The following is a 24,329-nucleotide window of genomic DNA, read 5'->3' as shown; positions in this document are numbered from 1 at the left end:
TTTCCTAAACTTTACATAAGCAACCTTTTACCTCTTAACCAGTTGTTCAACCTCTTGAGAACGAAGGCTCTCTCACTCGACCGCATCTTCCCTGCCTCTTAGGGACAAACATATCGAGTACACGTAGTATGCATTCCTTAAACAATCTCCACATTTCAATACTGCTCTTCCCTGACAGCATTTGTTCCCATTTTATGTTACCCAGTTCTTGCCTAACAGAATTGTAATTACCCTTCCCGCAATTACAAATCTTACCCTGCTGTATGTATCTTTTTCCATGACTATTGTAAGAGTTATGATCACTACCGCCAAAATGCTCTCCTACCAACAGGTTTAACACTTGGCCCAGTTCATTGCCAAGCACCAAATCCAAAGTGGCCTCTCCTTGTGTTGGTCTATCTTTATACTATATCAGGAATCCTTCCTGAGTGCACTGGACAAAATCCGCTCCATCTAAAGTATTACAACTGAAATGTTTCCAATCAATATTTGGAAAGTCGAAGTCACCCACGACTACAACCCTGTGAGTTCTGCACCTTTCCAGTGTCTGCCTCCCAATCCACTCCTCTACTTCTCTGCTACTATTAGGGGGCCTGTAAAAAACCCCCAGCAAAGTTTCTTGTTCTGGACCTAAATCCAAACTGACTCTGCAGACATATCATTCTCGAACTGCCTTTCAGTAGCTGCTATACTAGCCCTGACCAGCAATGTTACTCCCCTGCCTCTTTTACTACGCTCCCTATTTCTTTTAAAGCGTCTAAATTGCAGAACTTCCAACAACCATTCCTGTCCCTGAGTTACCCAAGTTTCTGTAAATGGCCACAACATTGTAGTTCCAAGAACTGACCCATGTTCTAAGTTCATCTGCCTTATTTCTGATACTTCTAGCATTGAAGTCTACACCTCAAACCATCTGTGTCCGCAATTATGCTCCATCGACCGCGTTTCTTTATAAACAACCTCACTCCCTGTTGTGTCTGTTGGAAGGCTGAATACCTCATCCTCTGAATTACAAATATGGTTCCCCACACGCTGCTAATCCAGTTTAAACCATCCTGTATAGCTCGAGCAGACCTCCCTCCCAGGATATTTGTGCCCTTCCGGACCAGGTGCAACCCATCCTTACTGTACTGTACCTACCCCAGAATATGCTCCAATTATCCACTTAATGGAAGCCCTCCCTCCTACAGCAGCCCTGTAGCCACGTGTTTAGCTGCACTCTCTCCCTATTTCTTACCTCATTATCACATGGCACTGGTAATGATCCAGAGATAACCACCCTGTTTGTCCTGGACTTCAGCTTCCAACCTAACTCACTATACTCGTTTTTCACATTCTCTGTCCTTTTCCTACCTATATCATTAGTACTGATGTGTATCATGTCTGCTGGTTGCTCACCCTCCCCCTTAGGGATCTTGTAGACACGATCCGAGACATCATGGACCCTGGCACCCGGGAGGTGACATACCATCCATTCATCTTGTTCCTGTCCACAGAACCACCCCTCTGTGCCTCTTACTGTTGAATTCCCGACTACAATTGCTCTCCTATTCTTCCCCTTTCCCTCTGTGCCACACGGCCAGGCACAGTGCCAGAGACCTCTCCACTGTGGCCTTCCCCTGGTAGATTCCAACCCTCACTCCTACCCCAACAATATCCAAAACGGTATACTTATTATTGAGGAGAACGGCCAACGGGGATCCCTGCACTGTCTGCCTCTTCCCTTTCCCCTTCCTGACAGTCACCCAGTTACATTTTTCCTGTACCTGGGTGTGACCACCTCCTTATAACTCCTCTCTATCACCCCTCAGCCTCCTGAATGATCCGGAGTTCATCCGGCTCCAGCTCCAGTTCCCTAACGTGGTTTTTGAGGAGATGGAGTTGGGTGCAATTAGAACATAGAACAGTACAGCACAGAACAGGCCCTTCAGCCCACGATGTTGTGCCGACCATTGATCCTCATGTATGCACCCTCAAATTTCTGTGACCATATGCATGTCTAGTCGTCTCTTAAATGACCCCAATGACCTTGCTTCCACAACTGCTGCTGGCAACGCATTCCATGCTCTCAACTCTCTGTGTAAAGAACCCGCCTCTGACATCCGCTCTATACTTTCCTCCAACCAGCTTAAAACTATGACCCCTTGTGTTAGCCATTTCTGCCCTGGGAAATAGTCTCTGGCTATCAACTCTATCTATGCCTCTCATTATCTTGTGTACCTCAATTAGGTCCCCACTCCTCCTCCTTTTCTCCAATGAAAAAAGTCCGAGCTCAGTCAACCTCTCTTCATAAGAAAAGCCCTCCAGTCCAGGCAGCATTGTGGTAAACCTCCTCTGAACCCTCTCCAAAGCATCCACATCTTTCCGATAATAGGGTGACCAGAACTGGATGCAGTATTCGAAGTGCGGTCTAACCAAAGTTTTATGGAGCTGCAACAAGATCTCACGACTCTTAAACTCAATCCCCCTGTTAATGAAAGCCAAAACACCATATGCTTTCTTAACAACCCTGTCCTCTTGGGTGGCCATTTTAAGGGATCTATGTATCTGCACACCAAGATCCCTCTGTTCGTCCACACTGCCAAGAATCCTATCCTTAATCCTGTACTCAGCTTTCAAATTCAACCTTCCAAAATGCATCACCTCGCATTTATCCAGGTTGAACTCCATCTGCCACCTCTCAGCCTGTCTCTGCATCCTGTTAATGTCCCACTGCAGCCTACAACAGCTCTCTATACTGTCAACGACACCTCCAACCTTTGTGTCGTCTGCAAACTTGCTAACCCATCCTTCAATCCCCTCATCCAAGTCATTAATAAAAATTACAAACAGTAGAGGCCCAAGGACAGAGCCCTGTGGAACACCACTCACCGACTTCCAGGCAGAATATTTTCCTTCTACTACCACTCGCTGTCTTCTGTTGGCCAGCCAATTCTGTATCCAGACAGCTAAGTTCCCCTGTATCCCATTCCTCCTGACCTTCTGAATGAGCCTACCATGGGGAACCTTATCAAATGCCTTACTGAACTCCATATACACCACATCCACAGCTCGACCCTCATCAACTTTTCTAGTCACATCCTCAAAGAACTCGATAAGGTTTGTGAGGCATGACCTGCCCCTCACAAAGCCTTGTTGACTGCATTTAATCAAGCCATGCTCTTCCAGATGGCCATAAATCCTATCCCTCAGAATGCTTTCTAACACCTTGCAGACGACAGACGTGAGACTTACTGGTCTGTAATTGCCAAGGATTTCCCTATTTCCTTTCTTGAAGAGAGGAATTACATTTGCCTCTCTCCAGTCCTCAGGTACAACTCCAGTAGAGAGAGGATGCAAAGATCCTCGCAAGTGGCGAAGCAATTGCATTTCTCGCTTCCCAAAGCATCCGAGGATAAATCTGGTCCGGGACTGGCGACTTGTCAATCTTAATATTTGACAAAATTTTCAGCACATCAGCTTCCTCTATCTCTATCCATTCTAGCATGCACACCTGCTCTTCAAAGGTTTCATTCACTACAAAGTTCGTTTCTTTCGTAAAGACAGAAGCAAAAAACTCATTTAGGGCTTCCCCTACCTCCTCAGGCTCCACACACAAGTTCCCTATGCTATCCCTGATCGGCCCTACTCTTTCTTTGACCATTCTCTTATTCCTCACGTAAGTGTAAAATGCCTTTGTGTTTTCCCTAATTCGTTCTGCCAAGCCTTTCTCGTGCCCCCTCCTGGCTCTCCTCAGATCATTTTTGAGCTCCTTCCTCGCCTGCGTGTAATCCTCTCGAGCTGAACTTGACCCTAGCTTCCTCCACGTTATGTAAGCTCCCTTCTTCCTTTTCACGAGAAGCTCCACCGCTCTCGTCATCCAAGGTTCCTTTATCTTACCCATTCTTGCCTGTCTCAGAGGGACATATTTACTCATCACTCGCAATAACTGTTCCTTAAACAGTCTCCACATGTCTATAGTGCCCTTACCATGGAACAATTGCTCCCAGTCCATGCTTCCTAACTCATGTCTAATCGCGTCATAGTTTCCTCTTCCCCAATTAAATATCCTCCCACTTAGCCTAATCCTCTCCTTCTCCATAGCTATGTAGAATGTGAGACAGTTATGGTCACTATCACCAAAATGCTCTCCCACCACAAGATCTGATACCTGCCCCGGCTCGTTTCTGAGCACCAAGTCTAGAATGGCCTCTCCCCTCATCGGCCTGTCAACGTACTGAGTTAGGAAACCCTCCTGAACACACCTTACAAAAACAGCTCCATTCAAATCTTCTGATCGAAGGAGGTTCCAATCAATATTAGGAAAGTTAAAGTCACCCATTACAACAACCCTACTACGTCCACACTTTTCCAAAATCTGCTGACCTATGCTTTCTTTAATCTCCCTGCTGCTATTGGGGGGCCCGTAGTAAACCCCTAACGAGGTGACTACTCCCTTGCTGTTCCTAATTTCCACCCACACTGACTCGGTAGGCAGATCTTCCTCGACAATGGAAGCTTCTGTAGCTGTGATACCCTCTCTGATTAGTAGTGCTACACCCCCTCCTCTTTCTCCCCCCTCCCTATTCTTTTTAAATGTTCTAAACGCTGGAACATCCAGCAACAATTCCTGCCCCTGAGAGACCCATGTCTCTGTTATGGCCACAACATCATAGCACCAGGTACTGATAGTTCATCACTTTTATTCCTGATACTCCTTGCGTTAAAGCAAACACACTTGAACTGATCCCTTGGTCCCTTCCCAAGAAAATCCTTCCCACTAGCTGGTCTACCTCTTGCTCACCTGCATCAACTCTCACCTCCGGTATACAGCTCAGGTTCCCACCCCAATTCTCGCAGGTGAAGTCAGAGTGGACACCAGCAGTGACCCTTACCTCCCACATCCTGCAAGAGGAGCATGCTACTGCCCTAGCTTCCATTCCCTCCACTCTAGATTTCCAGAACAATAATTTTAAAAAAAGCTTTATCTTACCCACCCTCCACACAGTCTCTTTTTTTGCTTAGAGGAAGAGGGCGGGTGGGAGACACTACACGTGTAGCATTTCGCGTTTAGCCAATGCCCACATATATCAGTTCCTTCCTGAGCTGCGTTCTCCCCACACACCTGCCGCTGAAAACAACAGGGCCGCTGCTGTGCACCAAGTTTTTGTACAGGGGAAAAAACAACCTTACCTTCCCGTCAGCTGTCTGGCTTGCACTGCTGCCACTGAAAAGAAGAAGGCCGCGGCTGCTGTTACAATTGATTCCAATGCTTTTAGATGTATCCATTGTTCTCCACGTTATCAGGACATCTTTGAAATAATTTGGAATAGCTCTTCTACTATTTGAATGTTGTGGATCTGGCATTTCAATGGTTGTTTTCATGATTTCGATGGTAGTTATCAAAAACATCTGTTTTATCATTAAAAACAAATCTGCATCATATTTGGTGAAATGTAAGTTCAGTCCAAAATGTTAAATTAGAAAGAAATCGAATTTTGATCTATCAAACTGGATTTCATTCTGGGAAGTGAATTATCCAAACACAACAATTCATTGTCGAGAACAGCTAGATCCCTAAACATCCTCTGTCCTAGTCAGCTGTTCCAATAATCTTTCAGCAAACCAGATTAGGGTTTCTACTGTGACAAAAGGGCAACTACTTTATACCTGACTAATGACTCTGCTCAGCAACCCAACTACATGTGGCAATCATGCATGTAATGAGAAACAGATCTTCGGGTACTGAAGAAATGTTTCTGAATTGATTGCTTTATAGGATGGTGATTAGCATCACTGAATCCCCCACTATCAAGATCCTGGGTGTTATCATTGACCAAAAACTCAACTGGAGTCACCACATGAACACAGTGGGTACAAGAGTGGCCAGAAGCTGGGAATACTGTGGTGAGTAATTCACCTCCTGACTCCTCAAAGCCTGTTCAACAGCTGCAGGGCATAAATCAGGAGTGTGATGGAATACTCCCCACTTGCCTGGATGAGCGCAGCCCCAACAACACTCAAGAAGCTTGACACCATCCAGGACAAAGCAGCCCAATTGATTGGCATCACATCCACAAGCATCCACTCCGTCCACCACAGACGCTCAGTAGCAGAAGCAGTGTGTACTATGTACAAGATACACTGCAGAAATTCTCCAAAGATCCTCAGACAGCACGTTCCAAACCCATGACCACTTCCATTTGGAAGGACAAGGGCAGCAGACATATGGGAACACCACAAACTCCAAGTTCCCCTCCAAGTCAATCACCATCCTGGTTTGGAAATATATCATCGTTCCTTCATTGTCACTGGGTCAAAATTCTGGAATTCCCTCCCTAATAGTATAGTGGGTCAACCTATAGCAGGAGGACTGCAGTGGTTCAAGAAGGCAGCTCACCACCACTTTCTCAAGGGCAACTAGGGACGGGCAAGAAATCCTGGCTAGTCAGTGATGCCCACATCCCACAAAATGAATTGGAAAAGAAATGAGGCCCTCAGTTTTCAACAGAGCAATCTCATTCTGTTGTGGTCTGCTATGTCCTCTGCAACTTGATTTCCATGTGGGCATAATTCAAGGGGAAAGGAGGAGAAAGGATACAGGAAAAGAAAAGTGAGGAGATAGGGAGGAGGTACCCAGCAGTACCTGCCTGCCTATTCATTATCATTTCAATTGCCTGCAAATTCAACATAAAATCGTCATCGTACAATCAGCCCCACATTCCAGCCTTCTGTTACACACCACCATGTCGTCCTTACCTACAAATAAAAGCTACCAAAACCATTACATCCCAATGTTATCCAATAAAACATCCAACTGCTCACATAAAACTCAACAAATCAAGCATTCCCGTAGTTCCTATCTTGCAAATGTTTGTTCTTATGCAGTGTTATCCCAGTAGTTGCCGTACAGCTAAGAGAGCCTGGCTTACTATTGGAGACTCCAGAACAGAAGCTCTTGCAGACACTTTTGAACAGCTTTGGATCTAGAAGGCCTGGTTTCAGCTGTGCAAGATGATGGGACAGGTGCAATGGAATTCATCCTGCTCCACAAGCATCAATCTTCCTGGTGAAAGTGTCAGAATGCATTCACATGTGGATGAAACAGGATAGATATTCAAATTAAACAGGGACAAAGGGGTATCTAGGCAAGTGTGACAAGTATGGGTACAGATGATGGCTGTCATTTTGCATGGCATCTTGCAAATTAACAGTACCACTAGGGTTAAGAATTGAACCAGCAATATAGAGACTTGGGCATTAGGTCTCGTACTGGGATATGAAAGCATTCCTCCATGCTATCTAGAGGTAGTAGGAACTGCAGATGCTGGAGAATCTGAGATAACAAGGTGTAAAGCTGGATGAACACAGCAGGCCAAGCAGCATCAGAGGAGCAGGAAGGCTGACGAAGGCTGCTATCTATCCTAGAATAAACAGTCACCAAACTTTGTTGCCGTATGGTTAACTTGACAAAAAGGATAAATCTGCTAGACTTCCAGAAAATGTATGTAATTTGTTAAACACCGCTATAGAGTTCTAAAGTTGATAAACCTAACAGTATAGATAACCCTTTCAGACAGATAGGTTGTTCATATCAATATCAGTCAGAGATGGAGCACTGACAGTCAAAAAAAAAGAGTCCCCAGAAACAGTGATTTGGGTCAATAAAATATTTGGTCACTTTTGCCCAGAAAAATGCAGCATCTAATAGACTAGCTCAGGCAATAGTAGTAGTTGAGTCAAGAAATTAATTCAACTTCTTATCATTATAAATGGTACCTACACCTGATTTTTTAAGCAATGTAATCTATATGAGGAACAAAAGTGATTTTACAAAAACTCAGCAATATTGGTTGTGATTGAAAACAGGCCCACGTGGAAAAGCAAATAAATAAGACATTAACAAGGAAACTGGTTAATAATTACATTTTTGCAAAACAGGATAGCAAAGTGACTGAAAACAGGTTTGGAATACTGCGTTATTCATGTACTCAGAATGAGGTCAGAATGAATAATTCCATAAACAGCTTCTTTTCTGGTGCAAAGAACTAGGCAAAAGGTTGCAATTGATTTTAATGCTTTGACACGTATCTGTTGTTCTCCTCTGTAACAGGGCATCTTTGAGATGATTTGGAATAGTTCTTCCACCATTTGAATGGTGATAATCTGACTTTTCAATGGTAGCTATCAACCTAATACAAAAATGCGATTCCTGAGTGATGAATCCAAAATATATTCAAAGAATAGTGTAAGAAGGAAATCAAACCTCCACCTACACAAGGTGATAACCTTGTACAGTTCAATGGTTGTCAGCAGTACTCCAGTATCTCAGCTAAATGGCTTTCTAACTAAGGACAACAATAAGTGTTGATCGAATAGACTGATAGAGTCATGGAGATGTACTGCATCTCCATGCACCACCATCTGCATGAAAAAGATGCCTTTTGGCTCCTTTTTAAATCTTTCCCCACTTACTTTAAACCTATGTCCTCCAGTTTTAGATGTCCCCTCCAGGTGGAAAAGACCTTGCTTATTTATCCTTTTCATGCCCTTCATGATTTTATAAACTTCTACAGGGTCACTCCTGAGCCTCCAACACTCCAGGGAAACTAACCCCAGCCTATTCAGCCTCTCCCTATAGCTCAAACCTTCCAATCCTGGCAACATCCTTGTAAATCTTTTCCGAACCCTTTCAAGTGCTTGAATTTAAGTCTGTCTCAGTCAAGCCAACCTGTTTGGGCCTGGTTTCTATGCATGACAACTTCTAACAATGGGTAAATGTAAAGTTGGTTCACATTATTATTTTGTACAATTGCAAATCCTCTGTGATGGTCATTCACACAACTTTGTTCGGTTGAGTAACCTTTAGAATCAGGACTGCCTTTATTGTCACGTGTACTTGAACGAGTGCAGTGAAAATTTGTAACGTTGCCTCTCTGCACTATCTTAGGTACAGAATACCTAGGTGCAGATGCTTTAAATATTGTTACAGAGTAGAAAAATATAGGTTAGCATGGGAACAGTTTGATAAATCCAGAATGGTAACAGAAGTGGCCGTAAGTACTTAACTTCTAGTCCTTCTCCAACACGAATCCGTGTCTGTTGGCCCTAGAACATGAGGCCATGCAGCCTCCACATGCCGGCCTTTGCCCGGGACTTGCTCTGCTGCTGCTCCGGCCCACTCTGTGACCACTCTAGGAATCAGCCTGCTTGCTCACTCAGCTGGCGCTGCTGGACTCGGCCCAAACAGGTTGCTTAAAAATAATTTTCAACTGATTACATTATGTGGTTGGATGCAAAATAGTTGTATTTTGAAGGTGTTATTGTTTCCCTAATGTGTACGTAGTCTTTGGGCCTTGTTAAATCTTGCAATAGTAAACTCCTGACTCTGACTTAAATTTTGCTCACGGAGGAAATGCTTTGGTAAGTCAAAGTCAGGAGTTTACTAATACAAAATTTGATAAGGCCCAAAGACTTTCAGTCTGCATATGCAGGAAAGGCTTGGGTCAGTCAGGAGATCTGTGACTCAGAAATTCCAACCTATGTGATGGGTCTCTTAAACAACACTGTTCAATGTCAGGGGCAGAAGTCAGACAACACCAGGTTAGAGCAAAACAGGTTTATTTGAAATCACAAGCTTTCATAGCATTGTCCCTCTGTCATGTGAACTTGGGCTATAACCTGGTGCCATCTGGCTTCTGAACCTGTCCATTCTAGGCCAACACCAGCACCTCCACACAATGTCAGAGGTTAAGAGTTAGATTCCTGAAGCCTGTAAATTGTGTATTATTTACCACTTAACAGCCCAAACCTAAATGTTTCCAGATCTTATTGTATGCAGAATACTGGTATGTTTATGAATGGCAGCAAATGCAAGTTGGAATACCAATGGACAAATAATCTAGAATTCCAGGCTGGAAACAAAGGTTCGAATCTCACTATAGCAGATGGTGACATTTCAGAGTTCATATATATATATATATATATATATATAGAAAGTCAATTTTCTTAGGATCACCATAGATAATTAATAACTTATACGAATAGTCATTTGGTAGAACAGAATTTGACTATTGCTGATAAAAGACTTCTATTTTGTGGAAGCTGTTCACTTGGCACTTGGAAAAAAAATTTGCAAAAATACTGATGAAAGGAAAAACTGACATTTCTGTTGCATGACAGAATAATGCTGGTCGATTGGCAAAAGGATTCTTGTTGGTAGAGGTGCTGCCATGGAGAACGCAGCAGATAATGGTGATTGAGTCTTAACTGCCAGGTTTTGTTTAGTTCTCAAACCAGGAAGGTTGACTAAAAACTGAAAGAACTGCGGATGCTGCAAATCAGGAATAAAAACAAAGTTGCTGGAACAATTCAGCAGGTCTAGCAGCATCTGTGAAGAAAAAAAAAATCAGAGTTAATGTTTTGGGTCTGGTGACCCTTCCTCAGAACTGATGGTCGCTGGGAAACATCAGTTTATATGCAGAAAATAGTGAGGGACGGTGTGGTAGGGAGTAAACAATAGGATAGAGCCCAAAGAGACAGAAAGACAGTTGGACAAAGGAGTGGATAAGGATCTGGCTGGGAGGGGTGAACAGTCATTAATGGGGACTATTAGTGACTAACAACAGGTAGTGTGTAATGGCAGGCTATGTGATAACAAGGCCTGGTGTGTGGGGGAGGGGGCTGGGACATATAACATTTTAGGCCCTAAAATCAGTGCACTCGATGTTGAGTCTGAGGGCTGCAGGGTTCCCATGCGGAAAATGAGGTGTTGCTCTACCAGGATAATAAAATGTGAGGCTGGATGAACACAGCAGGCCCAGCAGCATCTCAGGAGCACAAAAGCTGACGTTTCGGGCCTAGACCCTTCATCAGAGAGGGGGATGGGGAGAGGGAACTGGAATAAATAGGGAGAGAGGGGGAGGCGGACTGAAGATGGAGAGAAGAGAAGATAGGTGGAGAGGAGAGTATAGGTGAGGAGGTAGGGAGGGGATAGGTCAGTCCAGGGAAGATGGACAGGTCAAGGAGGCGGGATGAGGTGGTAGGTAGGAAATGGAGGTGCAGCCTGAGGTGGGAGGAAGGGATGGGTGAGAGGAAGAACAGGTTAGGGAAGCAGAGGCAGGCTGGGCTGGTTTTGGGATGCAGTGGGTGGAGGGGACGAACTGGGCTGGTTGTGTGATGCAGTGGGGGGAGGGAACGAACTGGGCTGGTTTTGGGATGCAGTGGGGGAAGGGGAGATTTTGAAGCTTGTGATGTCCACATTGATACCATTGGGCTGCAGGGTTCCCAAGCGGAATATGAGTACCAGCTTGTGTTGAGCTTCACTGGAACACTGCAGCAAACCAGAGACAGAGGTGTTGGCCAGGGAACAGAGTGGTGCATTAAAGTGGCAGGCAACAGGTAGTTCAGGGTCTTTTTTGTGAGCTGAACGTAGGTGTTCTGCAAAGCAGCCACCCAATCTACGCTTCATTTCCCCAATGTAGAGGAGACCACATTCTGAGCAGCGAATGCAGTAAACTAGATTCTAGGAAGTGTGGGTCAAGTGTCGCTTCACCTGGAAGGTATGTTTGGGCCCTTGGATTCTGGGGAAGGAGAAGGTAAATGGGCAGGTGTTGCACCTTCACCAGTTACAGGAGAAGGTGCTGTAGGGCCGTGGGAGTTGTTGGAGGTGAAGAATGTGTGCGGACCAGGATGTCCCGGGGGAACAGTCTCTGCGGAAGGCAGACAAGGGAAGGAAGGGGAATATGCAACGGTAGTAGATTCGCCAACTTTAGGTACATTTAAGTCGTCATTGGACAAGCATATGGACGTACATGGAGTAGTGTAGGTTAGATGGGCCTGAGATCGGTATGACAGGTCGGCACAACATCGAGGGCCGAAGGGCCTGTACTGTGCTGTAATGTTCTATGTTCTATGTGCCTGGTTGACTGATTGGTCAGGACTTTCCCCTGAGAAGTGAACCAGTCGATGCACATCTTCTTTCCGTCTGTAAGGAGCAGGACCCTGGGGAGTGTATTAATGTATGTAGCTTCCAGTACATTCAAGTGCAGCACAACACGAGCCTGTCTGACAATCCCACATTGCTTGCTCTGGCCTACATGACACCAGAACCACAATATGTGCCTGACTCTAAAATGCCTTCGAAATCACCTAACAAGCCATTCAGTTGTATCAACAGGTAAAAACCTCAATGTAAGTAATGAAATTGGATGATTCATCTGGTATCACTCTAGACGTTGGAAATGACAATGGCAAACTGAATCCTGTTGACTCTGTCCTCTTTGCCAACATTTGAAAGGTTACTGCCAAAACTGGGAGAGCTAGCTCATAGAGTAGTCAAGCAACAGCCTGACACAGTCATATTTACAGAATCATATCCAATAAACAATGTCCCAGGCAACACTGGCGGCAGGGCAGAGGTGGGGGCACAATATTAAAGTCAAGAGGGAGTTGTCCTGGGGTCCTCAATATTGACTCTGAACCCCATGAAGTCTCATGTCACCAGGTAAAACATGGGCAAGAAAATCTCCTGCCTGTTGCTACATACACCTTCCCACACCTCCATGCCCCCTTTCCTCAGCTGATCAAACAGTACTCCATCTTAAATACCACATGGAAGAAGAAATACTGAGGGTGGCATGGCACAGAATTTACCCTATTTGGGAGGCTCCAATGTTCATCAGCAGAAGCGGCTCAATAGCACCACTACTGATGATGTTGGTCGATCTCTGAAGGTCATAGTTGCTAGATTGGATCGGTGGAAAATGGTGAAGGAATCAACAAGAGGGAAAAAGCATACCTGACTTCATCCTCACTAATCTGCTGCTGCAGATCCACTTGACCATGAATGTATCAGTAGAAGTGAATGTTTTCACATGTAATGCACAGTGAAGTCCTGTATTCTCGTCTATGGTACAACATGTTATGTGGCACTATCCCATGGTATATTGGATAGATTTCAAACAGATCTAGCAACTCAAGTTGGGTATCTATAAAGTGCTTTGGGCTATTGGAAGCAGCAGAATTGTACTCGAACGCAGTCTGTAGTCTCATAGCCTGCCATATCACTCACTCTACAATTAAAAACAAGTGATGGAATACTCCCCATTCACCTGTATGAATGCAGCTCCAACTCCACTCAAGAAGCTCAATGCAACTGAGGACAAAGCAGCCCACTTGACTGGCACCACATCACAAACATTCACTACTTCCACCAATAAGATGAACTTCAGAAATTTACTAAGGCTCCTTAGACAGTACCTTCCAAATACTTGACCACTGCTATCTAGAAGGACAAGGGCAGCAGATATATAAGAACATAAGAACACTACCACCTACAAGTTCCCTTCCACCAATCTGCAATTCTGACTTAGAACAATATTGCTGTTTCTAAAGTGTCACTGGGTCAAAACTCTGGAGCTCTGTAACAGCATGGTGGGTGTACCTGCTCCAAATGAGCTGCACTGGTTCAAAAAAGCAGTTCACCACTCCCTTCTCAAGGTGAAACTATTGATACGCGATGAATACTGAAACAGCCAGGAATGTCAAGAATGAATTTTAAAAGGCAGACATTCAATTTACCCAAAATCAATCAAAAATGACACTTAGCTCTTAACAGTTTCCTTCTTTCTTTTCCTTTCTTGGTCTGATAATTACTAATACCACAACTGTTTGTCATGATCAGATTATAACTAGAGACTTCTCCTACCAGCTAAAGCCAAGCAAATCTTATTTTAACTCCACACTAATTATAGTGACATCATTGGAGTGGCTGAGGGCCAGTGCGGAGTGGCTGGAGGCACATGAATCTACCTACCTATACCTTTAAAATATTCTGTACTTCCATCTTTTCCACCTTATTAGATGGAAAATTTCAACCCTCAAAAAAACGGCTCCTGATCTCTGTCCTGAAAACGTGACCCCTAATTGTAAAACAACATCCCTAGTTTTGGACTCACCAATAAGACAAAACATCCTTTTCACGTGCACCCCATTAAGATCATTCAGGATCTTAGTCATTTCAATTAAGTCACCCCCTAATCTTCTAAACTCCTGTGAAGCTTAGCCTATTCAAACTTTTCCTCATTCAAGAAATGGATTCACCAATGCCCTGTGTAATTAAACCATGAAAAATCATCACAGTCCTACCAGGTTGTAAGGTTTCCCTGTCATTAGACAGCGAGACAACTGGCAGTGGTTTAACCAGGTGAGGATGGAGATTGGGAAGGAGAGACCTTCATAGTAACCTCTGTCAGTGTGGGAATTAAACCTAAGCTGTGGGCATCACTCTGCGTCATAAACCAGCCATCCAGCCAACTGAACTAACTAACAGATTTAGCTTCCATGCTTTCGCTCCTGTCACTTGTGACAGTGACATAAATTGTAAAATGCTGAGGTACCAGTGGACCCCTGCAGGTCCCCACTCATCATATCTTGGTACAGAAAAAGACTCATTTAGAACAAAGAAAATTACAGCACAGGAACAGGCCCTTCGGTCCTCCAAGCCTGCACCGTCATGCTGCCCATTACAACTAAAACCCCCTACCCTTCTGGGAACTGGATCCCTCTACTCCCATCCTATTCATATATTTGTCAAGATGCCCTTTAAAAGTCACTATCATATCTGCTTCCACTACGTCTCCATCAGCAAGTTCCAGGCACCCACCATCCTCTGTGTAAAAAATTTGCCTCACATATCACTTTTAAACCTTGCCCCTCGCACTTTAAACATATGCTCCCTAGTAACTGACTCTTTCTCCCTGAGAAAAAGCTTCTGATGTCCACTATGTCCATGCCCTTCATAATCTTGTAGACCTCTATCAGATTGACCCTCAACCTCCTTTGTTCTAGTGAGAACAATTCAAGTTTCTCCAACCTCTCCTCATAGCTAATGCCCTACATACTATTCAACATCCTGGTAAATCTTTTCCGAACCCTTTCCAAAGTCACCATATCCTTCTGGTAGTGTGGTGTCCAGAATGGAACACAATATTCCAAATGTGGCCTAACTAACGTTCTATAAAGCTGCAACATTACCTGCCAATTTTTAAATTCAATGCCCCGGCCATTGAAGGCAAGCATGCCACGTGCCTTGTTGACTACCTTTTCCACTTTCACTGACCTGCGTACCTGTACACCCAGATCCCTCTGCCTATCTGTACTCTTTTGGGTTCTGCCATTTATGTAGATCTTCCATCTGGGTTTGACCTTACAAAATGCATTACCTCAAGTTTTTCCAGATTAAACTCCATCTGCCCAAGTCACCAACGGATCTATGTCCTGCTGCATCCTCTGATGGTCCTCATTGCTATCCACAATTCCACCAACCTTTGTGTCATCTGCAAACTTAGTAAACAATCCAGTTATATTTTTCTCCAAATCATTTATTTATATTACAAATAGCAAAGGTCCCAACGCTGATCCCTGAGGAATGCCACTAGTCATAGCCATCCATTCAGAAACACATCCTTCCACTGCTACCCTCTGTCTTCTACGACCGAGCCAGTTTTTTATCCACCCTGCATCTCACCTCTAACCCCGTGTGATTTTACCGTCCCTATCAGTCTGCCATGAGGGACCTTGTCAAAGGGCTAACTGATGTCCATGTAGACAACATATACATCTGGGCTGCATGGTGGCTCAGTGCGGCAGTGGGGTAGCATGGTCGCTTGGTGGTGAGCACTGCTGCCTCACAACGCCAGGGACCCAGGTTCAATTCCACTCTCGGGTGACTGTCAGTGTGGAGTTTGCATGTCCTCCCTGTGTCTGTGTGGGTTTCCTTCTGCAATCCATAGATGTGCAGGTTAGGTGGATTGGTCATGGTCAATTGCCCATAGTTTCCAGGGATGTGTAGATTAGGTGGGTTATAGTGGGATAAGTCTGGGCGGGATACTCCGAGGGTCGGTGTGGACTTGTTGGGCAGAAGGGCCTGTTTCCACACTGTTGGAACTCTATCTAAAAAAAAATCCTCTGCCCACCCTCATCGATCATCTTTTTCACTTCCTCATAAAAATCAATCAAGTTAGTGAGACAAGATCTCCCCTTCACAAAACCAAGTTGCCTCTCGCTAATACGCTCACTTATTTCCAAGTGGGAGTACATCCTGTCTCGAAAAATCCTCCCTAATAATTCCCCTGCCACTGACATAAGGCTCACTAGCCTGTAATTGGCTGGATTATCCCTGCCACCCTTCTTAAAATAAGGAACAACACTGGCAATTCTCCAATCCTCTGGGACCTCTCCTGTCGACAGGGAGGATACAAAGATCTCCCTCAAGGCCCCAGCAATTCTTCCCTTGCCTCTCGCAGTATTCTGGGGTATATCCCATCAGGCTCTGGGACATAGCTACTTTAATGTTTTTCAATATCCCCAATACTTCCTCCTTTTTGATCTCACCACGGCCCACAATGCCTACACACCCTTCCCCAGGCTCATCATCCACCAAGAGCTTCTCTATGGTGAATACTGATGCAATGTACTCATTGAATACCTCGCCCACTTCCTCTGGCTCCACACATAAATTCCCTTCCCTGTCATTGAGTGGGCCAACCCTCTCCCTGGCTACCCTCATGCTTTTTATATATATATGAAATGCCTTGGGATTTTCCTTAATCCTGTTGGCCAATGACCCCTCATTATGACCCCTTTTAGACCTCCTGACTCTTTGCTTAAGTTTCTTCTGAATCTCCTTGTATTCCATCCTTGCTTTCTGTGCTACCAGCCTCCTAGCCTTGACAAATACTTCCTTTCCCTTTTTGAGTAGGCTAAATGCTTATCTATGTTCTCTGATTTCTACCAGCCAATCTTCTTCTATCCATGTCATTGTGTTGTCCCATTCCCCCCACATACACACTCCAAGTGCTTTTATGTTGTATTATAACCTTTCATGTGGCATCAAGTCAACTGTTTTCTAGAATCGCGAACAAAGTGCATCAATCTATTTTTCTAATCAACCTGTTCAAAGATGTTAGTGCACACCTCTGGAGCAGATGGTCTTGAACCTGGGTTTCTCGGTTCAGGAGTAAGGATACTACCACTGTCCCACAACAGGTCCCTACAGAGCAGCAATGAGCTCTTCTTTTATCCACAGAACTTGTTGCTCCTAAGAACTACAATGAAGTGGTTAAACATGACTTTCCCTTCACTCAAATAGGCTGATTTTTCTCAATTACCTTGAATTTTTTAAGTGCCTTGCTATAACCTCAGTTACTGTTGATTCTAACTCCTTCTCCATGACAGGCATCAGCTAACTGACCGCTAGTTTCCTGTCTTCCTTCCTTCTCGAACCAAGGCATTTGCAACATTAGAGTTGGATGGTATGTGGCTCGAGGAGAAACATGCAAGTGGTGATGTACCCATAAATCTGTTGCCCTTCACCTTCTGCTGGTAGAAATTATAGGTTTGGAAAATACCATGAAAGAAGCTTTGGTGAGTTGGTACAATAGTATGGGTGACTTGGTGGTATAGGCAGCACAGTGGCTCAGTGGTTAGCTCTGCTGCCTCAGCGCACCAGGGACCCTAGTTCGATTCTAGCCATGGGCAACCACCTGCATGGAGTTTGCACTTTCTCACTGTGCCTGTGTGGGTTTCCTCTGGGTGCTCCAGTTTCCTCCCACAGTCCAAAGATGTGCAGGTTAGGTGATTGGCCATGCTAAATTGCCCATGCTGTCCAGGGAGGTGCTGGCTAGGTGGATTAGCCATAAGAAACGCAGGGTTACAGGAATACGGTGGTGCAGTGATCTGGGTGGGAAGTTCTTCAGAGTCAGTGTAGGCCTGATGGGTTTGTTTCCACACTGTAGTGATTCTATGATTCATCTTGTAGATGGTACACGCTATGATTTGGTGGTGAAGGGAGTGAATGTTGTTGATGGATAGGGTGTCAATCCAGTGGGTGTTTTGTCAGGGAAGATGTCGACTTTCCTGAGTATTGTTTGGACTGCACCCATCCAGGCAATTAAACAGTGTTCACCATTCTCCCGACTTGTACATTGTTGATGGTAGAAAGACATTAGGGGAGTTCCTTGCTGCAGAATTCCTGGTGACTGACCAAGCACAAACACTTCTGTTTCCAAGCATAAACATCTTGTACTTTCTTTCTTGCAAAACTACACATTTAATCTCAAACAATCAAACTACCCAAGCTTGCTGTTAGCAGTTGTTAACACTGGTCACATGACCTCTTCCATTTTTACCTGAAGTTTAAAGACATGGTTAAAAAATGTAATAATCTTCTAAGTATATGAAGTGAACAACTCAACAGAGCAGATATGAATAAACTGAGAAAGTAAGGAGTGGAGTTGAGTATTTAAAAGGGGTTAGAAAGAAGCCTCAAGCAGTTGTACGAACGTTTAGTCAAGTGAGCAATTGGTACTGTTGAGAGTTTACTGCTAGAAATGAAGGGTGCAAAATCCACGAAGGTCTAGGCCCGAAACGTCAGCTTTCCTGCTCCTCTGATGCTGCTTGACCTGCTGTGTTCATCCAGATCTACACCTGGCTATCCAAAATCCACGGGCCTGTTTGGCAATGTGCATGCAGAAATGATTAGTCTACTTAACTGAATTTGGCAATCAGAATAAGAACACTTACTTTTTGATTTTCCAATTCTTTTTCATGGCTGAGATTATTTTTGTGTACCAGTTAAAAGTATACTTCAGCATGTTTAAAGAAATGTTTCGTGCATGATATTAACTCATTCATTTCCCTGTAATTAGTTAGAATTTTTAACTTCTGCCACTCCTTGAGTGTAAATATTAAATCCATGTTCCATTGTTACTGATGAAATTAATTACTTATTTTGTACTTTCCCACACAGTTCATAATTTTGAAAATCTTTATTAGATTCACCCTTTAACCTTCTCTGTGCCATTAAGCAAAATATCAAATTTTAGCTTTTATTCACTACTGTAATTGCCCCATACATTATACTTACATTTTACATAAACTGTCTTTGGTTTTTAACCTTCAAGTAATGGGTGCTAAGCATAGGATGCTGAAAAACTCATGGTCTATCTGATGTCAAAACTTATAGGATCAAAGATGTCCAAAATATGTGCAGTTTAAGTGGATTGGCCATGCTAAATTGCCCATAGTGTCCAGGGATATGCAGGCTAGGTAGATTAGCCATAACCATGGGGTTACAAAGATAGGGTTGGGTGAGTAGGGCTGGGTGGGATGCTCTTTGGAAGGTCAGTGTGGACTCGATGGCTGAATGGCCTGCTTCCACTCTGCAGGGATTCCATGATCACATTAATTAAATGTAAAATTCCAAATAAATGTCTTCTTTTATGAATCAATACAGGTGCACAACTGTCAAAATCAGAGAAATATTAATATCCTTAAACATGAAACATGACTACCACAACAGTACAAAGTAAGTAGAATTTGCAGTACAGAAGGCCTTTTAGCCCATTTTAAAATAAGCAATTCGTAACATTTCAGGTTACAAATGAACATATCAGACTGCCCCTTTCTAAAAAGAAGATGAATTGTTACCCTGCTGAGGCATCGTTGTCATTCACAGTTTTGGTGCTGCTCTGGGCCTTTCTGCTGGGTGGCCATGGCAACGAGCCGCGCCTGCGCGCTGCCGCCATTTTGTTGCTTTCCCGCCTGCTGCCGGGCGCGGCGGGTGGTAACGGCGCATGTGCGGGCCTGGTGGCCGAGAGGAACATTCTCCTGTGAGATGGTCCCACGCCTTCCTCAGCATCATACATCGGGGCGTCTCTCCTCTTCTCTCCACCCCATGATTTACTGAGTGCATTGTCAGGATTGAGCGCTCGCCTTCCCCCATCCCCATCCGAAGTAGCAATCACTGGCAACATGATGTGAATTGGGTTTACTTTGGCAGGTAGGTACTGGCCTTCCTCTGGGTAGGTCAGAGGCGCACAAAGCCAGTGAAATTCATAAATTTGCAAAGTGCCCTTGCATTTTAGAAATTAGGCGAGGGAGGCTGCAGAACCAGACAGCTCTGCAATTTTGAACGAAGGAATGGGCAACATCGTTAAAGCCCTGCAATCATTTAAGGGAGACCAACGTAGTTACAGAATTGTTTGCACGGAATGTGGACCTTCAGCATATAACATCTGCAGTGGCTCTCCCAGAGCAAGCATTTGTCTAGTGCTCTTTCCAGCCACGTGTTCTTACTTTTCAAAAGCTCCCAAGTAGTTTTTAAAACTTCATTTGGACCTGTCTCCCATTGTACTCTGCATTCTTCATCCCAACCATTAGCTGAGCGCAAAGATTTTTTCCTTATGCCTTCAGTGATGATTTTGACAGTTACTTTAAATCTGTGCTTCTTGTTCTCAGTCTAATTTTCTATTCTGACCAGATGCCCAGTGATATTAGCACTGCCCTGGGTTAGTATTCCAAAAGCCCAGGCTAATGTTCTATTTTCTGGCTTGGAATCCTACCAATGACCTTGATGCAGTAAGATTTAAAGTAGTTATGAATAAGAACAAAGATGGGCTGGAAATGAAGTTTATGAATTGGAGGAAAACGATTTTAATAAGATATGAAAGGATCTGGTCAAAGTGGGCTGAGAACAGAAACATGCAAGAAAATGCCCATGGGCGTAATGGGAGACATTCAGAAGGGTGACATTGAGTGCAGGGATGGCATGTTCCCATAAAGGTGAAGGTTTGGATCAGAAGTCCTCGATGTCAAGGCATGTGCAGGATTGCATAAGGTAAACAAGGTATGTTTGGTACTGAGAGCTCAGGACAGTAGATGCCTGAGAGGAGTGTAGTTAGTCTGTGTGGTTACTTACAGAAATTAGGAAAGTGAAGAGGAGACATGAACAGAAAGATGGGGGTGGGGTAACATGAAGTAAAATCCGAAGATATTTTATAGGTAGTAAGAGGCAAGAGAATGACCTGGGAAAGAGTAAGTATTGTCATGGACCAAGATGGTAATCTATATGTGGAGCTGGAACACACAGCTAAGGTTTTAAATGAGTATTTTGCATTTGTATTCACTATAGAGAAGGACACTCTAGGTATAGCAATAAGGGAAGGGGGCTGTGATATAATTGCAGAAATTAGCATTGAGAAGACTGAGGTTTTAATGGTTTTTGAAGGTTTGTAAGTGGATGTATTCCCTGAATCGGATGTCATATATCACAGGCTGCTGTGGGAAGCAAGGCAGAAGATTGCAGAGGCTCTGATGTTAATTTTTAAATCCTCTCTGGCAATAGGAGATGTGCCACAGGATTGGAAGACAGTTAATATGGTACCATTATTCAAGCTGAGTGGTAGAAATAAACAAGTAAACCATTGGTCAATGATCTAACATCAGTGACAGGGAAACTTGGAAAAAATCTGAGGGAAAATTAATCTGCACCCAGTCTAGCATTAATCAAGGATAGTCATTCTCCAGTGGTGTACCAGAGGGATGGATGCTGGGTCTGTTATTGTTCATTTATAAATGATGTAGACGACTATGTGAGGGACCACACAATGATTGACCAGGTGACTGACACTGAGGAAGAAGGTGTAATCTTATAGGAGAACATAAATGGAATAGTCATTTGGGCAGATCAGGTTAAAAATTTAACCCTGAAAAGTGTGAGGTATGCGCTCTGGTTAGACCACAGCTGGAGTACTGAGTGTAGTTCCAGTTACAGCACTAAAGGAAGGGTGCATTTGCACTGGAGGGGGTGCAAAAGAGATTCAGCAGGATGTTGCCTGTGATTGAAATTTTAGCTACGAAGGGTCAGTAACAAGTTTAATGTGAAAGGCAGGAAATTAGAGTGGATTAGAGAAAAATGGTTTTTGCTAAGAGGTTGGTGGCGTATGGAATGCATTGCCTGGGAGGGTAATTAAAGTAGTAACCTCATAACCTATAAAATGTACATGGATGAACAATTGAAGTGACATAAAATTTAGGGCCATGGGCCTAGAGTGGGAATGTGAAATTTGTGTAGGTAGTACCATACTTTTTGTGGTACAGACTTGACAGGCCGATGGGCCTCCCATATGATTATATGGTAGTCAGCATGGCTTTTTCAGGGAAGATCATATGTAACAAATTTGATCGATTATAATTGAGAAGGCAACTAGCTGTGTAGATGAGGATCATGCAGTTGATATGGTCTACATGGACATCAGTAAAGCTTTTGACAAGGTCTTGCACAGCAGACTGGTTAAGAAGCTAAGAACCCATGGTATCCAAGGCAATTTGGCACATTGGATCCAAAATTAGCTTAGTGATAGGAGGAAGAGGGTGATGGCCAAAGGTTGCTTTTGTGACTGGAAACTTGTGTTCAGTGGCATACTACAGAGTTTGGTGCTGGCTCCCTTGCTGTTTGAGGTGTATGTTATTGAACAAAACATTATGTAGATGCCATGATGTGTAAGTTTGCAGATAATGAAAAAGCTGGTGTACATAGTAAAGAAGAAAACCTTAGACTACAGGATAATAAGAATGGGCGGAATGATGGCAAATGGAACTTAATCACGAAAAGTGTGAGGTTATGTATTTTGGGAAGACTACTGAAAAGCAAAGGACAACGCATTGAATGTTAGGATCATAGGACATACAGATGACCAGAAGGATCTTGGTGTGAATGTCCAAAGATCCTTGAAGGCAGCAGGACAGGTTGATAAGGTGGATAAGAAGATATATGGGATACTTGCCTTTATGAGTCAAGGCACTGAATACAAGCAGGTTATGGTGGAAGAACACAACATTATTTAAGCAACAGTTGGAGTACTGTGTGCTACTGTGGTTGCCACATTATAGGAAGGATGTGATTGCATTGTAGAGGGTGCAGAGGAAAATGACCAGGACGCTGCCTGGGTTTGGAAAGATTCACTCATGAATAGAGAGTAGATGGGGTGGTTGTTTTACTTGGAGCAGACCATGCTAAGCAGGGCACCTATTTGAAGTGTAAAGCATTATGAGGTGCATAAATGGGGCTTTTCCCCTTCATTGAAGAGTCCATCACTAGTGGCACAGTTTTAAGATAAGCAGATTTTTAGAGAAAAATTTCCACCAGAGGGAACTTTTACCTAAAGAGGTGGTACAAGCAGGAGCCCTCAACACACGTAAGTATTTAGATGTGAGCTTGAAACACCATTGTATACAAAACTGCAGGCCAAGTGCTAGAAAATAGGATTAGAACGGATAGAGATAACAAAGTATGGAGCTGGAGGAATACAGCGGGCCAGGTAACATCAGAGGAACAGGAAAGCTGATGTTTCAGGTCAGGACCCTTCTTCAGCTTTCCTGTTCCTCTGATGCTGCCTGGCTTATCTCTGACTCCAGCATCTGCAATTCTTGCTATCTTAGAACAGATAGATGCTAGATGACTGGATTTGGCACAATGAGTTGAAGGGCCTTTTCACATTGTGTTAAAATCTTTTCAGTTTTCAACGCTAAAATGTCAATCACTGACAATTGCTGGGTGCTGCGTGTGCGCAGAAAATACATCTCTGGAAAAAATTTCTCTTAGAAACTCAATTGAAATTGCCTTCTGTCCAATTCCTGTATGTTTGAAAGATATTGGGAAATATCCCAAAGTGCCAGACTACCTTGCTAAAGCTGCTAATTGTTGTATTGCAAATTGTTGATGTCCAGAATTTTAAATATCTTTGTAAGAACATCTTTAAGACTGTGTTAGTTAAAAGCAACACATTCAGCTACTTGGAATTCATCGGTTGTAATTGTTTTGCATGGCAGTGGGAATGTACATGGGGTGTGAAAATTCTCCTACATGAAGAAAATATGACCCATAAAAAATTACATTTATATACTGCCTTTCAGGAATTCATGATGTTCTAAAATCCATACAGTCAATTGAGTACTTTTGGAATATCATTACATTAAAGTTCTATTGGATTAGAGAAAATATTCAATAAGTTTGTAAAATTTGCTTCACTTTTCAAACAGGCAACCATGTCAGTGAGCCTCTGAATTGGAAACGTTTAATAACATGAAAGTACCCTACAGGCGTCGAGAACAATGAGGTTGCAGACTGTAGAAGAAACACGAAAAAAGTGCAAGCAACAATTTGGAAAGAATGATGGAAAGTGAAATTTTTCCCTACAATACAACTGTGTTTTTGGCAAAGTCAGACGAAGACATCATGGAATATGCTGTGGAGCGGGGAGTTTCTGACAAAATGCGCATTATCACATTGCAGGTAGTCAACATGGATGAACACATCCAGCCCAGCCTGACTGAGGTCAACTTGACAATGAACCAACAAGGAATTGAAATGATTCCAAATGGGCTGAGACAGGCGTTGGTTGGTGAGGGTGAGATCATGCACACTCTTCCACTCCCTGAAGGAGTACAAGTTTTTAAGGTATGAAGTTAGGTAGTTATTGAAAAGGGGGCCATTATTACTTAATGTC

General features: G+C 43.6%; 1 protein-coding gene across 1 annotated transcript in view; it reads left to right on the top strand.

Moving 5' to 3' along the window:
- LOC125461424 (transcriptional repressor CTCF-like) overlaps window positions 1-24,329 on the top strand; it is a 176,808-nt gene that overhangs the window by 23,649 nt on the left and 128,830 nt on the right. Inside the window, exon 2 of the mRNA XM_059652880.1 lies at window positions 23,863-24,280. Within this exon, the coding sequence (XP_059508863.1) occupies window positions 23,993-24,280 (288 nt within the window). The 5' untranslated portion in view covers window positions 23,863-23,992. The remainder of the gene's footprint in view (window positions 1-23,862; window positions 24,281-24,329) is intronic.

The sequence above is a fragment of the Stegostoma tigrinum genome, chromosome 19 (genome assembly GCF_030684315.1).
Source record: "Stegostoma tigrinum isolate sSteTig4 chromosome 19, sSteTig4.hap1, whole genome shotgun sequence".
NCBI lineage: Eukaryota > Metazoa > Chordata > Chondrichthyes > Orectolobiformes > Stegostomatidae > Stegostoma > Stegostoma tigrinum.
Note: the sequence above shows the minus strand (reverse complement) of the source record. Positions and strands in the feature narration are given on the sequence as shown.